Here is a 16456-nt window from a genome sequence, read left to right on the forward strand (position 1 = left end):
CAGCTCCACCCTCCATAAAATAACAGTGAAGAATGTTCTTTCCAACTGGATATTAAAACAGAATACAGATGGGACACGGGTGGCGTTGTGGGTTAAACCACTGAGCCTTTTTGGCTTGCTGATCAGAAGGTCGGCGGTTCGAATCCCCGCGACGGGGTGAGCTTCCATTGCTCGGTCCCTGCTCCTGGCAACCTAGCAGTTCGAAAGCACGAAGTGCAAGTAGATAAATAGGTACTACTCTGGTGGGAAGGTAAACGGCATTTCTGTGCGCTGTTCTGGTTTGCCAGAAGCGGCTTAGTCATGCTGGCCACATGACCCAGAAGCTGTACGCCGGCTCCCTCGGCCAGTAAAGCGAGATGAGCGCCACAACCCCAGAGTCGTCTGCGACTGGACCTAATGGTCAGGGGTCCCTTTACCTTTACTGTAACAGAAACCGTGTCAAGATGTTGTTGTTGTTTAGTCGTTTAGTCGTGTCCGACTCTTCGTGACCCCATGGACCAGAGCATGCCAGGCACTTCTATCTTCTACTGCCTCCCGCAGTTTGGTCAAACTCATGCTGGTAGCTTCGAGAACACTGTCCAACCATCTCGTCCTCTGTCATCCCCTACTCCTTGTGCCCTCCATCTTTCCCAACATCAGGGTCTTTTCCAGGGAATCTTCTCTTCTCATGAGGTGGCCAAGTATTGGAGCCTCAGCTTCAGGATCTGTCCTTCCAGTGAGCACTCAGGGCTGATTTCGTTAAGAATGGATGCGTTTGATCTTTGTGCAGTCCATGGGACTCTCAAGAGTCTCCTCCAGCACCAGAATTCAAAAGCATCAATTCTTCGGCAATCAGCCTTCTTTATGGTCCAGCTCTCACTTCCATACATCACTACTGGGAAAACCATAGCTTTAATCATAAGGACCTTAGTTGGCAAGGTGACGTCTCTCGTGTCAAGATACACAAATTGAAATCTAACATTTTCTCTGTAGGTTTGCTTCTGGAAGTATGCATTTGGGACTCTAAACCTCTAAGAATAGAATTTAGGCCATTCCCTGGGTGGTTAAAAAAAACCTTTCCTCTGTAGAAAAATCTATTTAAATTAGTTACAGTGGTCCAGGGAACCCCTGTTAGGATTTCGACGCTCCCCATTCTCCCGAGGGACTGCAGGGTTGTGACGATTTCCACTTGGCTCATGCTCCGTAACCATTAATACGCTGGGATGTCTTTCCTTCTCTCCCCCCCTCTCATGTTCCAGGGCAGTAGATGACCTTGCCATTGGTGGAGGGCGGTGGGATTGGGGGCCGTTTTCTAGGCCATCCGGCCAAACCGTAGCCACCCCTCTGACTCGGAGAGGGTGAAAATGACAACAGGAACCAGAAACAGAATCAATTCCGTGTAGCTTTCACTGCTTTAGCTGATAATAAACCCCACAAGCCCCTAAAAGCCCCCGAGGCTTAATCTGCTGGTTGATTGCAAACGAGCCACACATCTGTCACACTGCAGCCAGAGCCTGTCTGGTTTCTCAGATGATGCTAGCACTAACACATCTCCTATTTATTTCCCTGCTGTCACACCCTGGCTGTTTATTATCATCTCTCTTGACCCATTGCAGCAGTCCTGGCCATCTCATGCTCATTTTAAAGAAGCCGGCATGCGAGAACCTCCTAGCTGTTCTGTAGGGCGTGTGACTGGTTGGGTTTTTCTGCCTTTCACACCAACTGCCCTCCATTCCTCTGTTCCTGCAGGTGACGAGGCAAGCTCAGTGGCTCTCAGCGAGACGATGAGCTTCAAAATGTCAAATCCTTCATTCAGCAGCATTAAAAGTCCTTGTGATCCAAATGCCAGACCTGACATCAGGATGGGATTCTGTGGTTGACATAGCACTTCCATCTGGCTCAAATTAAACCCCGACCTCACTTCCTCTCATCCCAGAAGCAGGCTGCTTCCCCTTCCTTTGGGATTTTCTCCCCTGAAAGGATTTGAGGTGGATTAAATATATATATCACCGTATCAAATTTTACCTCATGGTCATGGCAATTATACAGGCATGAGACTCCCTATACAGGTAAACTGAGCTGGTCAAGGCTGCATTCCACAGCCTGGATATTATTATTATTCTATAATAATAATAATAATAATAATAATAATAATAATAATAATAATACTATAAATACTATAATAAATATATAAAACATTATTATTATTATTAATAATAATAATAATAATAATAATAATCTTAATAAACCCCCCATAGATTTGTACAAACTGTCTGATATTTGGCATGGGTTAGCTACATGCTAAGCAATACACTCCTGACAAAATTTCCTGTGTGAGTGCCAGGAGGCAGTTGGAGGATGGATGGCGGCTACCAGATTGAGGTTGAATCCTGACAAGACAGAAGTACTGTTTTGGGGTGACAGGGGGCGGGCAGGTATGGGGGACTCCCTGGTCCTGAATATGGTAACTGTGCCCCTGAAGGACCAGGTGCGCAGCCTGGGAGTCATTTTGGACTCGCAGCTGTCCATGGAGGCGCAGGTCGATTCTGTGTCCAGGGCGGATGTCTACCAGCTCCATCTGGTACGCAGGCTGAGACCCCACCTGTCCACAGACTGTCTCGCCAGAGTGGTGCATGCTCTAGTTATCTTCCATTTGGGCTACTGCAATGTGCTCTATGTGGGGCTACCTTTGAAGGTGACTCAGAAACTACTATTCCAGAATGCAGCAGCTAGACTGGTGACTGGGAGCAGCCGCCAAGATCACATAACACCAGTCCTCCATTGGCTCCCAGTATGTTTCCGAGCACAATTCAAAGTGTTGATGCTAATCTTTGAAATCCTAAACGGCCTCAGCCCAGTGTACCTAAAGGAGCACCTCCATCCCCATCGTTCAGCTCAGACACTGAGGTCCAGCTCCAAGGGCCTTCTGGCAGTTCCCTCCCTCTGAGAAGTGAGGTTAGAGGGAACCAGGCAGAGGGCCTTCTTGGTGGTGGCACCCGCCCTGTGGAACGCCCTCCCATCAGATGTCAAGGAAATAAACAACTATTTTAGAAGACATCTGAAGGCAGCCCTGTTTAGGGAAGTTTTTAATGTCTGATGTTTTATCGTGTTCCTAGCATTCTGTTGTAAGCTGCTCAGAGTGGCTGGAGAAACCCAGCCAGGTGGGTTCCTGGCAGATCCAGCAAATGTTTGGGATGTCACAGTTTATAACTCTTTTGTCCATTTCACCTTGGATTTTGCCAGGATACTTTTGGGATTGTTTTTCTTGCCCTTTTAATTGGGCACAGAAGTTCAAGGAAATGTGATCATGTGAGGAGGTGACATGCAGACACTCTGCTTTAAATCTCCCTCCTCCAACACATGGACAGTGACAATAGAGACACAGCAGAGGGTGTAGCCCCCCCTGCCCCCACCCCCAGTTATGGGGCTGTAATAAAGTGAAAGAGAATGCCCAAATTGGGGCAATTTGCATTCTAGGAAATGGCTAACATGATAGTAAGTGTGGATAACATGTGTACTCTTCAATATACAAATGTGCTTTTTTTAAAAAAATAACTTTTTATTGGATTTTCTAAACAAGGGCCGTAGGAATAACAAATGGTACAAATACAGTGGTACCTCGGGTTACAGACGCTCCAGGTTACAGACACTTCAAGTTACAGACTCCACTAACCCAGAAATAGTACCTCAGGTTAAGAACTTTGCTTCAGGATGAGAGCAGAAATCGTGCTCCGGCAGCGGGAGGCCCCATTAGCTAAAGTGGTACCTCAGGTTAAGAACAGTTTCAGGTTAAGAAAGGACCTCCAGAACGAATTAAGTTCTTAACCTGAGGTACCACTGTAAATAGATCAAGCCTTCTCACGTCATTTGTCCGCCGCAAAAATAGCAAAAATAAATTTGCAGTAATACCTACAGCATTTCACGGTTCATTATTGGTGGTTAATGTACAGGTATAAGTCAGGGGTCAGCAAGGTTTACCTCGCTTGGGCTGGTTCACCCCAGCGGAGATCCCTCTGTGCATCGGATCGTGCGTGTAGCCATGATTTCCGGTGTCTACGCAGAAATGATTTTCGGCGTCTGTGTCTGCGCAGACGCGATTTTCGGCATCTGAGCATGCGCAGACATGATTTCCGGCACCGCGGAAGCAAGTCCCCATGCCGCGCTGCACCAGTTTAGCGTAGCGCATGGGGACTCGCCAAATAGGCGGCTCGGTTCGGGGGTGGCTCGTGGGCTGGTTAAACGACCCCTGTGGGCCGTTTATGGCCCATGGGCCTTAAGTTGCCTACCCCTGGTATAAGTTCTTGGTTCATGAATTGGTTTAAATAAAATCTAAATCTAAGGGGAAACAGAATAGAACAGAGTTAACAGATAACACTCGGCATTGCGTAGCTAAATGCCTAATCAGGAGCCCTTCAGTTTGTGCTTAAATATGAGTAATAAGTCACCCCCCCTTATGTTACCAATGAAACAATGTAAAATGCTTGTCTATCGATGAACATGGGAGTGGGGTTCAAAGTGAAGATAATGATTTATGCTTAAATTTAATTGTAGATCAACCAGACTGAGGCAAATGCTGACATGGGGACTTGGTCGTTTCTTGGAATACTGGCATATGTTTTGAAATTACGTCACACCAGCGTAAAGCCATATTTCTTTATCTGTCCACGTGTCAACCATAATTTATATGTTAATCTCTCGAGAAGAGCTCAGTTGTACCAATTGTCCATTGCTGTGCCAAAAAAGGTTATTTCCAGTGTCTGGTTATGTTGTGTCTCGCCGCTTGTAATGAATGGCTTATTAATTCGCTATTATGTAAATCCAGATGGCTGTCTTGAAATATATTCAACAAACTTTTCTATTATTTATTAGATTTTCCACAATGATAACACAAACCACAAAGCAGAATGATACACAAAAACAGAAAGAGAGAGAGAGAAAGGAACAATAAACAGATAAACAATAACAACAAACTTAATTCTTCACAAATCCAACCTTTTAAACATCTTGGTTGACTTCCTCAAGTCCCTCCCTTCTGAGTTTCCTTGTAATTAAAAGTAACAGCTTTCCAATATCATTATTAAACTAAAACAATTTCCAATTATAGTCCATCTTATTCACTTTTCTTAACATTCTAAATCCCATTTATTTAATTATAACTTAGTTTAATCCTGGGCCTATTTGTTTCTTTCAAGTAATTTCTAATTTTTTTGTATTAGAAATATATTCAACAAACTTTTAATTCTCCACCACTGCTTGAGGCGGTAGGGCAGGCAGGGCACCCAAAGGCCTCTGCTGCCTGGGTCAGCAGTCTCACCCTGCCTAATGGCTGGGCCGGCTCTGACTGTACAGTCCAGCACTGTCTGGAGAGCACCACGTTGGCTACTCCTGCCCTAAAGGCTTCTGCAGCAGCGTTCAGTCCTGGGCTAATTTAAGAGGCAGGGTACTGTGAGGCATGTGTAAAATGCTTTCTTTACCCCGCTACATACCATGGCTGAGGGAGGCCCTGCAGCAGCCCAGCTTTGACTACAACTCCTATTAGCCTTGACATGACTGTGATAGCGGAGGCTGTCGGGAGATGGAGTCCAACAACGTGGGACGCACAGATTCTCCAGCGTGGATCGCCGGTGACCTTTAGTTCGATGCCACGAAAGGGCCGGCTGTGAAGCAATCGCTGTGACTGAGCCGAAGCCTCAATCTTCTCTGGCCATTCCTGGCGAAGAAAGACTGCTTCTGTTTGTGTTGGTTAAAAGAATGGATTACACTGGATAATGCAGACATCCTGGACTTAGGTGGTCATGACTTAAAACTCGGCTGGCATGCATGTCTTTGGTATGGGAAGGCAAAAATTTATAAGAGTTTTATGAAGCATATTCTTAGGAAGAATCTGTATAGAGTTTGGGAGAAATATAAAAATCTGCTGGAAAGGAAAACAGCGTTTTCAGCTGCGCACAATTATTTCCCATATTTTCAATAAACGTTTTCCAATCTTCTCTGAACGTATGTTCTTCTTGTTCTCTTATTCTATATGTTAGGTCCGCAAGCTGCACATATTCCATCAATTTTAGTTGCCATTCTTCTTTAGTTGGGACCACTAGTTTTCCATTTTTTGGGCTAACAAAACACAGGCCGCAGTAGTGGCATGCATAAATAACCTTTTTTGACACCTGGGAATTTCCGTCTGAATTATCCCCAACAAAAAGGACTCTGAAAGATCTGTCTTTAAGCTCTGGGTCGCCAGCACAGACAGATTTACAAATTCATATGTGTGTGACAAATTTCAGAGGGGCCGCCCTTGCAAGGCTGCAAGAGATTGTAATGGATCGCGTTGAAGTCACTTCAGCACCACCAGATGAAAAGGGAAAGCGTCCGCCTGCCTTCTATTTGACCAAAACAAAGGTGTCCACCCTACCTCTGACCCTGTGCAGAGCGCTCTACCCCCTAAGGGGCGGGAACGATCAGCCCGGTGGAGAGAGAGCGAGAGCGAGGCCGCCGGCTGGTCCCGGGCGGGGGCGCGCCGGCGCTCGCTCCCCGCGTCGGAGGCGCGCGCAACGGGCTTGCTCCGGCCAGCGGCAGGCGGAGGCGGGCAGGGGCGCACGTGCGGCGGCGATGGCCAGGCGGCTGGGCTCGGGAGTGCACTGAAGCAGCCCGCGCCGCGGCTGCAGCATGGGCGGCCGCGCCATGCTCTTCGTCCTCTCCATCGCCGCTCTCCTGCAGCCCAGCCACGGAGGCTGGTTCTGGCGTGAGTGTCCCGGGACTTGGCGCGGCGGTGGCGGCACCTGCATTGCGGCAGAAGAAGAAGCAGCCCGGATCGGGCCGGCAGGGGAGAGGGGGAAAAAGGTCACGGGGCGGGGACAAGGCGGACTGCGCTCCGGGGCGCGCGGCGCAGCGCGCAACGTTTGGGGAGAGGGGCTTGCGGCAGGGCGCGGGGTTTGCGCGCGGGCTGCGGCGTCTTGGGTGCGGGGAGCGGCTCCCTGGGGACCTCGGGAGCGGGCGGGGTTCGCGCCGCGCGCTTGTAGGAGAGACATCACCACCCCATCCCTCGAAACCCCCTCGGGAGAGGCTTCTGCGTCGGGGTCGTTTGGCACAGGACGCCTGGGTCCCCTTCCCCGTCTCTTCCCCCATCCCCCCTGCCCCGCCACCCAGGTCAGAGTGTTTATCCCGTGTTAGCAAGGAATCCCGACTTGGGGAGCTGCCGGGCGGGGCTGGGGCTGGAGGTTGGTTGGTATCCTGGCCAGCTGTCGAGAAAGCGGCTTTCCATCCAGCACTTCCCGGCTACTGGGTCTCCCGGAGACCCGGGACACAGGCGCTCATTTGGCGTAACCTTTGCGCCTGCGGATCGGCATGTGTGGATGCACATTTAGGTCGCTGAGCAAATTAAGGGGGCTGGGGGCTGGTAGCAGTGCCCTTTGCGGTCGCAAAGTTTGTTTTTGTTTTTGGGTAAAGCATTCAAAGTTGTTGCTGCCTTTTCCAAAATAGGGGCAAGGGACCTGGGGCTCAGTACCAAAGATTTGGGCTTCATCAGCTGCTTCCTGACAGCACCCCATCCCGGCTTTGCTCTTGGGCGAGCGTGTATCTTGGGCCCTCTCAAGACAGAGGCCCAGGGAATGGTAGTTTCTTCCATCTGAACACACACATACACACACATACACACTTTTTCTTAGGCTGCACAGTTTGTTTGTGGGGATGGCTGAGAGCCTGTTCCATACATTGGTGCTCTGGGAGGGCAGGACAAAGCCAGCCCCCTGCTCCCCACATCCACCCCACCATACAGGGCCTTGCAAAAATAGGTTACAGGTCTGGGTCATTTCTTCTGCATCTGCTTTTTTTTGGGGTGTGTGTGTGATGATTCTGCAGACTTCTACACTAATCTATGGCTTCCCTCTTCATTTTTTAACAGGGTTGAGTGGGGGGGGGAGTTTGGGGTTCCTCTCCACCAGAGAGCTCTGCACTAGTGAGCTACTGGAAGGTTGCCTGAGGTTGGGGGATGCGATGCCTGTTATTTGTTTTCCTCCCTTGGGCAGGTCAATGGCTTCCTTCATCTGTCCTTGATGTAATGTGCATCTCTTTTCGAACTGGCTCAGGGAACTCGAGTGCGTCCCACTTCCTTGCACCCCTGGCCATTTGTTTCTCGAAGCCTTGTTCTGCTGTCTCATAGCTGGCTTGGTGGTGCTGAAGAGAGAGGGCTTCCCCATTTTGCTCTTTAGCAGATAGAGGCAGGCAGGAGCTGAGCCTGCAAGGGCGTGCCAGCCACTCTCTGCAGTGGAAGGGGGGAAAAAATAATAAACCTGGAGGGAGGGAGCCGGTGGATAGCTCTGCTGCTGCTGCTGTTGTTAAACGGTCTTCCAATTTTGCAGTGGTGACAGGCTCAGTGTGCTGCCTGCCTGATGTGCGTGTGCCTTGCCATCTCTGGAAGGAAAACAGGAGCTGCTCACTTTGTCGCTTGGTCTTGGCCGCTGGCGTCCAAGAAAACTGAACTTGAAAGGCATGCAGCTTAATCTGGAGGGGGTTCTGCCCTGGAACCTGTTTTACACAGGAGGTAGTGATAGCGCAGGGGTAGGCAACCTAAGGCCCGTGGGCCGGATGCGGCCCAATCGCCTTCTCAATCCGGCCTGCGAATCAGCATTTTTTTTTTACATGAGTAGAATGTGTCCTTTTATTTAAAATGCATCTCTGGGTTATTTGTGGGGCCTTCCTGGTGTTTTTACATGAGTAGAATGTGTGCTTTTTATTTAAAATGCATCTCTGGGTTGTTTGTGGAGCATAGGAATTCATTCATTTTCCCCCCTTCAAAATATAGTCCGGCCCACCACATGGTCTGAGGGATGGTGGCCCCTGTGATAGCGTATCATCTGAGCATGTCTGGAGTGCCTTTCCTTCGCTACTGCAGTGCGCTTTGTGTAGGGCTTCCCTTGATAATGGTGTGGAGACTGCAGCTAGTACAGAGCGCCATGACATGAGTTCGAATTCGTTGGTCCGCCTGTGGTGATACGCTGCTAGTTCTGGCTACTCAGTTCATCGCTGAGTCCAATTCAAGGCGCTGGCTTAAAACTGTAAAGCCCTGAAGAGGATGGGACTCTGCTGTCTCAAAGAGGGGTGCTCCCTAAACTGTTCTGCCTGCGAATTGAAATCCGCCATGGAGGTCCTGTTGGCCATGCCAGCAGTAAACAAAGTCCAGTTGGCCAGAGCCTGGAACTGGGCCTTCTCAGTGATGGCACCATGGCGTCCTCTCCTGTCCTGAGGCGGTTGTCAACACTGGCTGGATTTTGGCGCTAAGTAAATATGTTTCTCTTTCTCCAAGCCTATGAGGAATTGCACCTGTCTATAATTTGGAATGTTATCAGTGCAATGAATGGGTATGGTTAATTTGAAATGAGGAATCAGAGAATTGTGTAGATATTTTATGGCTGGCATTTGGCAAGTGAAGAACTGAGGATGGTGGTAATTTGATTTGTTGAAACCCACCCTGAGACCACTGGTAAATTTTATAAATCAATTAAATCAAATAATTAACAACAGCTATTACACATACATGTGGCAGTAAGCTTACTAGCTCCTGCCCTCCAAGCATTTCTGAGTAGACATGCTTTGGATGCTTACTCAGAAGTAAGTCCCGCTGTGGAACTTAACCCTCTGCTATGTTGAGGACTGCAGCTTTAGATGGCTTTAAAAACATAGGAAGTTGCCTCAAACAGAGTCTCGCCATTAGTCCATCAAGCTCACCATAGGAGCCAACTCCTAGGCGCTGAGGTCCCTTCGCCCGCCCCCATAAAATATTTGAGGGAGCCACCCACCCACCCCAAGTTGACCGGCATTGCCATTCAAATGGGGGGATGTGTGCTGCTTTGTGTGACCAGTTATGCAGGGCTTACCTGGCCCCTCCCATGTTTAATTCAAGTTGGCGCCCTGATTATGATGATGATTTCAGTTTATAAGTCACTCTCAGCATAAGGAGCATCCAAGCAACTTTTTAAGAGCATTAAGCATAATGTAAAAAAGAAAATATGTTGTTGTTGTTTAGTCATTTAGTCGTGTCCGACTCTTTGTGACCCCATGGACCAGAGCACGCCAGGCACTCCTGTCTTCCACTGCCTCCCGCAGTTTGGTCAAACTCATGCTGGTAGCTTCGAGAACACTGTCCAACCATCTCATCCTCTGTCGTCCTCTTCTCCTTGTGCCCTCCATCTTTCCCAACATCAGGGTCTTTTCCACGGAGTCTTCTCTTCTCATGAGGTGGCCAAAGTATTGGAGCCTCAGCTTCAGGATCTGTCCTTCCAGTGAGCACTCAGGGCTGATTTCCTTAAGAATGGAGAGGTTTGATCTTCTTGCAGTCCATGAGACTCTCAAGAGTTTCCTCCAGCACCATAATTCAAAAGCATCCATTCTTCAGCGATCAGCCTTCTTTATGGTCCAGCTCTCACTTCCATACGTACATTGCAATAAAACCCCGCCCCAAGGTTGCCGCACCTTGGACAGGTGCCCCCATTGAAAGACTCCATTCCTCCTATTCTTCCTTCTTCCCTGCAGGGACTTGTGACCATGAACTGGTTGGCCCCCTCTACACCTGGAATCTCGCAGCATCTTCCCGATCCAACATCTTCCGCGCTGCCACGTTCGCTCGGATTTATGGTGAGTTCATAATGGAGGGACAGACTTCACGCTCTCTCCAGCTCAGTAGCATTAACAGATGCAAGACTAAGCCAGTGGCCCACTGGGTTTTGTTGACTGTCTTCCAAAATTGGCCCACTGTCCCAAGGCAGTTCACAAGCAATGCATAGCAGTGAAATGTGTCACTTGTAGGCGACGATTGCTATACTGGATCCAGCCACCGGAGAAGCACATGGTCTCTAAATGCTGGATTTGTGCTTATGGTTGTCACACTAAATCAGGGTGGTCCAACCATCGGATGTGGCCCACAAAGCTGGTGGTGCTGTGGGTTAAACCACAGAACCTAGGACTTGCCGATCAGAAGGTCGGCGGTTCGAACCACCACTTTATTTCTCGCTGCCACCACCCAGGCCCTACCTGGTACAATACTGAGTCCAGTCAGGTTTAAATTGGAACATAAACTTTTGTTTATTTATTGCAGTTTAACAAGCATGTGGTTTCATAAATGGTATCGGTCAATTACAATCATGGGGTGCCTGTCCAGACCTATAACTTCCACTCACTAAACCACCTCTCAGATATTTACTTGTTTTCCTAGCTCCTAACTGTTCCTGACTCAGCTTATTTCGCTACACTAACTCAACCTACCCACAGTAAAAGGTAAAGGGACCCCTGACCATTAGGTCCACTCGTAACCGACTCTGAGGTTGCAGCGCTCATCTCGCTTTATTGGTCGAGGGAGCCAGCGTAGAGCTTCTGGGTCATGTGGCCAGCATGACTAAGCCACTTCTGGCGAACCAGAGCAGCGCACAGAAACGCCGTTTACCTTCCCGCCGGAGCGGTACCTATTTATCTACTTGCACTTTGACGTGCTTTCGAGCTGCTAGGTTGGCAGGAGCTGGGACCGAGCAACGGAAGCTCACCCCATCGCGGGGATTCGAACCGCCGATCTTAGGATTGGCAAAGTCCTAGGCTCTGTGGTAGGTCCCAACCTACCCCCAGACTCTGTCCCAATTCACTCCCACTCCAACCAACCACCCAACTCCCAACGAACTTCCCTGGTTCCCAGAGCTGGTTTTATAGTCCTTCTGACTCCACCCCCTGGGTTCTGATTGGGTAACTTGTTTAACTATTTCACCTCCAGCACTCTCATATGGTAACGTCACAGTCCCTTCCGACTCTACAATTCTAGGGTTCCACGAAAGCAACCGTTTCCCGTATCTTGTCCTCCCCACCCTCTTTCAGGTGCCGGAGGCTGGTCTCCTGACCCACAAGACAAGCAACCGTGGCTGCAGATTGACCTGACCAAGAAATGCCGTATCAACGCCATCGCCACTCAGGGGACCTTCAATAGTTACAACTGGGTGACACGCTACATTGTGCTCTACGGGGACCATCCCAGCAACTGGAAGCCTTACTTTCAACAAGGGAGCAATTGGGTGAGAGAGGAGTTTCTGTCCCTACCTTCCAACAGGGAGGGGGCAGCATTGTGACATCAGGTGACTGGCGGGTGGGCACCTTCCTGCCAAAACCTGGCTTATAAGGGGTTTGACGAGATAATGGTTCCCCACGTCAATACTGAAGGGTAATTAGGTAATTCCATCTGAAAAGTCCCTCTCGTTTATTCTGCTTCTTGGCTCCAGAACTGCTGTGTTTTCCTACTTGGGCACCACAGGTGGTGAAAACCAGCCTTTTCAACTTCCTGTTGTGGATTTGCAGGGGATCTATGCAGCTTTCTTCATGATTTGTGGCTACTGAAAACAACGATCCTTTGCTATGTAGAGATTCCCAGACTTATCCTCTAGAATCACCTGTTGTAGATTCTGTGCCCATATCTTTATATGGTGCAAAAAAGGAAGACACTCGTTTTGCTCAGCCACCAGTTCCCACCACCCCTAATATATGTGTTGGTTCAAAATACATATATAGAAAGGAGAATTCCCTGGATGCCAATAGCCAGATCTGGGGCCAGTACTCTTTGGTGAGAGAATCCCAGCAGAGATTTAAAGTCATAAAGTAAAGCATGGAAATACAGACTTTAAAATATGCCCTTCCAAATTCCTTCCAAAGTTTCTCTCTTCCACTAGCATAGAAAAAGACCACAGGTTGATAAGTTAAAAAGTGGTTTACTTATCAACTCTCCAAAGGTCAGATTCATGTGCTTCAGAAAGTTGCACAGGCGGTATAGCTTGGCTTAGCTACAAAGTGGTGAAAGTTCCTAAATTATTGGAGTAGGAAGTCAAGAGTGGCTTGTGAGAGCCATGCGGTTGAGCTGGAGCAACTAGCTCAAACCTCTTGACACAGAGAGCTTCTCAGGTAGACTAAGGTTGAACAAAGGCTTGTTTACATAGTCCTTCCCAAGGTAAGGGGAAGTGGACATAGCTAAGCCTGGCAGGACAGCTTACTCTATGGTATTAACCCCTTCATGAATTAATTAGACTTAAGCATGTTGGTTATATGAGGCTGGTTATCCCACAATATGGCTGTGCTGACTGGGCCCGATGGGGATTGCAGCCCACAACATCTGGAGGCTGCCATATTGGCTATCCCTTCTTTAACATCAGCCTTGAAGGTCCTCCTTGTATACCTGTCAGTGCATCAGTTTGGCTGGAGTGGGCATGGCCTTTTCACCAGTAGCCCCACCCGCCAAAATGAAATTGCCTCCCAGGTGAGACGAGGGTGGCTCTTTCTTTGCAGGCCCTTAAGCAGACATTCAAGACTTGTCTATTACATATAACTTTCTATTTTTTAAAAAATGTGTTGTGCCCCTATACAGGTTTTGAGGGAGTCTTTTGCTATTATGGCTTGTTTTTATGTCCTGAAAGACCTATGTGCATTGGCTCCCAGTATGTTTCCGGGCACAATTCAAAGTGTTGGTGCTGACCTTTAAAGCCCTAAATGGTCTCAGCCCAGTATACCTGAAGGAGCGTCTTCACCTCCATCGTTCAGCCCAGACACTGAGGTCTAGTGCCTTCTGGCGGTTCCCTCACTGCAAGAAGCCAAGTTACAGGGAACCAGGGAGAGGGCTTTCTCGGTAGTGGCACCTGCCCTGTGGAACACCCTCCCACCAGATGGCAAAGAGAAAAACAACTACCAGACTTTTAGAAGACATCTGAAGGCAGCCCTGTTTAGGGACGCTTTTAATGTTTAATAGACTATCGTATTTTAATATTTTGTTGGAGCTGCCCAGAGTGGCTGGGGAAACCCAGCCAGACGGGCGGAGTATAAATAATAAATTATTATTATTGTTATATTATTATTATTATTATGTAGTAGGACGACTTGGTAAGTTGGCTTGCTCTTACTTGTTTGCATTGTACTGCATCTTAATACTGTACGGAAGCTGCCTTGTGCCATTACCGTGAAAAGTGGCTTGTAAATATTGAATATAAATATGTCTTTTCCCAACTGACTGTGTGCCTTCAAGGTCTCAGGCAGAGGCTTTTTTCAAGTTCCTTTCCATGGCAAATGGCAAAGAACGAACCTGGGACTTCCTACATGGGGAGAAAAAAATGCCCTTGCCTGGAGATTTTGCATTCTATTGCCTTAATTTCTCATCCCTCCCTTTGGCTCTTAGTTCTGAAATCCACAAAGTGTTTGTGTGCCTAGGAAGACAGCCCCCCTGTGGCTGATCGTGCTGCTGCTCTTGATAAGTTTCTCTTCCAATCACCACTTTGTTTTCCCTTGTGCAGACATTTTTTGGCAATGTGAACGCAAGCGGCGTGGCTCTCCACAACCTGCACCACCCCATCCTGGCTCGGTACCTCCGTATCATCCCTGTGGCCTGGAACCCACATGGTTCCATTGGCTTACGCGTCGGCCTTTATGGCTGCTACTACCGTAAGTGATTCAAGCTGGGAATGTCGACTTTTCTTTCTTTCATTTATTTCATTTCATTTTTATTTCCCCACCCTCAGATTCATGTACAGCGCCTCTCTCTTGTGATAAAAATCCCAAAGCGGTTTACGAAAAGGATAAAGCAGTAGCATTATCAGTAAAAAATAGTTTAACAAACCCTATTTGCAACATTCAAAAATACAGTGGTACCTCGGGTGACAGACGCTTCAGGTTACAGACTCCGCCAACCCAGAAATAGTACCTCGGGTTAAGAACTTTACCTCAGGATGAGAACAGAAATCGCGCGGCGGCGGCAGCGGGAGGCTCCATTAGCTAAAGTGGTGCTTCAGGTTAAGAACAGTTTCAGGTTAAGAACAGACCTCCGGAACGAATTAAGTACGTAACCAGAGGTACCACTGTATCAACAATAAGCCAAAAACCAGATTAAAACACATGCTAACATTCCACGGCATTTTAAAAACAACTGCTTCGCAGAAACGTGAAATACTTGGATGCTATTTATACCTTCCAAGTAAAAGAAGATTTGTGGGGGACACCCTGAAAATATCTGAAGTGTGTTATCTTTCTAGTCAGATTATTTTACTTTGCCCTCTGAAATTCCTGCATTAGGGCAATACATTTGTTAATACATTTTGAACATGCCCAGTGTTTTTATTTGCCTTGATCGATATGTTTTCCTAATAGGCAGTGCTTTTCATTGAAAAAAATGAATGAGGTGCTGGTATTCATATCTTAATCCAAGTGTTGTGGGTGCCAGCACAAAATATTTATTTATTTTTTATAAACTTTTTTTTATTCAAAATTAAAACAAAACATATTATCCGGAAACCTATCATCCTTATCCCCCCCCCACATTTTTCCTCCCTCCCCCCACCCTCCCACACAACCCCCCACCCCCCCAGCTTCCCTCAGTTCCAGTCTCTGATTTCTCTAAGAATGCTGTTTTCTGCATGTTACACAGTTGTATAGATCCTCAAACTATTTAGCTGATTATCATCACAAAATAGTTACCAGTAGCATCAAAGACAGAGTATTGTGTACCAGTACTCTCACAATAAACAGTGTTTGAGATTACGGACCAACATGACTCTCTTTTCCTTTTTTTACGTTAACAAAAAAATCCATAATCATAGCACATACTCAAAATAAAAACTTGTATTTGTGGAGAAGCAGTTTGGAAATTGATTGGCCCCCACAATCATTGGTTAAAAGAGGAAAATATGGTGCATGTATTGGTTTGTTTATTTTTTCTTAGCAAACTGGGCGGGGAGGGGGAAGAGTGTGTTTTTCCAGATGTCTTCAAGGTGTGACATATTTAGGGCTGAGGCGAGAGAGCTAGATAAGATAGGGAGAGCCTTTCTCAGAGTGGAAGGTATTCAGGAAATTATTGGAACCTGAGATGAAAATATAGCTTAGTAACTGAGGCGCTGGCTCTTAGTATTGATCAGGAGTCACATGCAAGCAAACTTTGCACCAGCCAAGATCCTGTTGGTCTAATATGAGATTGCATTGGCAATGGGACTGGCTACTATTGTACTGTCATACTTGGAAAGGGGGGGGGCATGGGTGGCACTGTGGGTTAAACCACAGAGCCTAGGACTTTGCCAATCATAAGGTCGACGGTTCGAATCCCCGCGACGGGGTGAGCTCCCGTTGCTCGGTCAGGGGTCCCTTTACCTTTACTTGGAAAGGAGACTTGACTGGAAGCAGCTGTGCATCTGCTTTGCTCTTCTTCCCCGCAGAGTCTGACGTCTTATATTTTGATGGCGACGATGCCATTGCCTACAAGTTCCGCACCAGAACGGTCCGTACCGTCCAAGACATGCTTGGGTTCAACTTCAAGACGATGGAACGCGAGGGGATCTTAATGTACGCGGCGGGGGCCCAGGGCGATTACATCAGCTTGGAACTGCAGCAGGCCCAACTGGTCTTCAGCATAAGCCTTGGTGAGTTTGGAGGGGGGGAAGCATGCAAGTCCCAACTCAGAGATAGGCAACATGGTGCCCTTCAGCTG

The 16456-nt window shown here is 47.9% G+C and overlaps 1 protein-coding gene across 1 annotated transcript in view; it reads left to right on the forward strand.

Moving 5' to 3' along the window:
• Positions 1-6541: 6541 nt before the first annotated feature.
• The window catches only part of CNTNAP1 (contactin associated protein 1), a 46527-nt gene continuing 36612 nt past the window's right edge, over positions 6542-16456 (forward strand). Inside the window, exons 1-5 of the mRNA XM_053361916.1 lie at positions 6542-6718; positions 10504-10605; positions 11830-12023; positions 14277-14424; positions 16185-16388. Coding sequence (XP_053217891.1) covers positions 6643-6718; positions 10504-10605; positions 11830-12023; positions 14277-14424; positions 16185-16388 — 724 coding nt within the window. The 5' untranslated portion in view covers positions 6542-6642. The remainder of the gene's footprint in view (positions 6719-10503; positions 10606-11829; positions 12024-14276; positions 14425-16184; positions 16389-16456) is intronic.

This window comes from Podarcis raffonei, chromosome 13 (assembly GCF_027172205.1).
Source record: "Podarcis raffonei isolate rPodRaf1 chromosome 13, rPodRaf1.pri, whole genome shotgun sequence".
Lineage (NCBI taxonomy): Eukaryota > Metazoa > Chordata > Lepidosauria > Squamata > Lacertidae > Podarcis > Podarcis raffonei.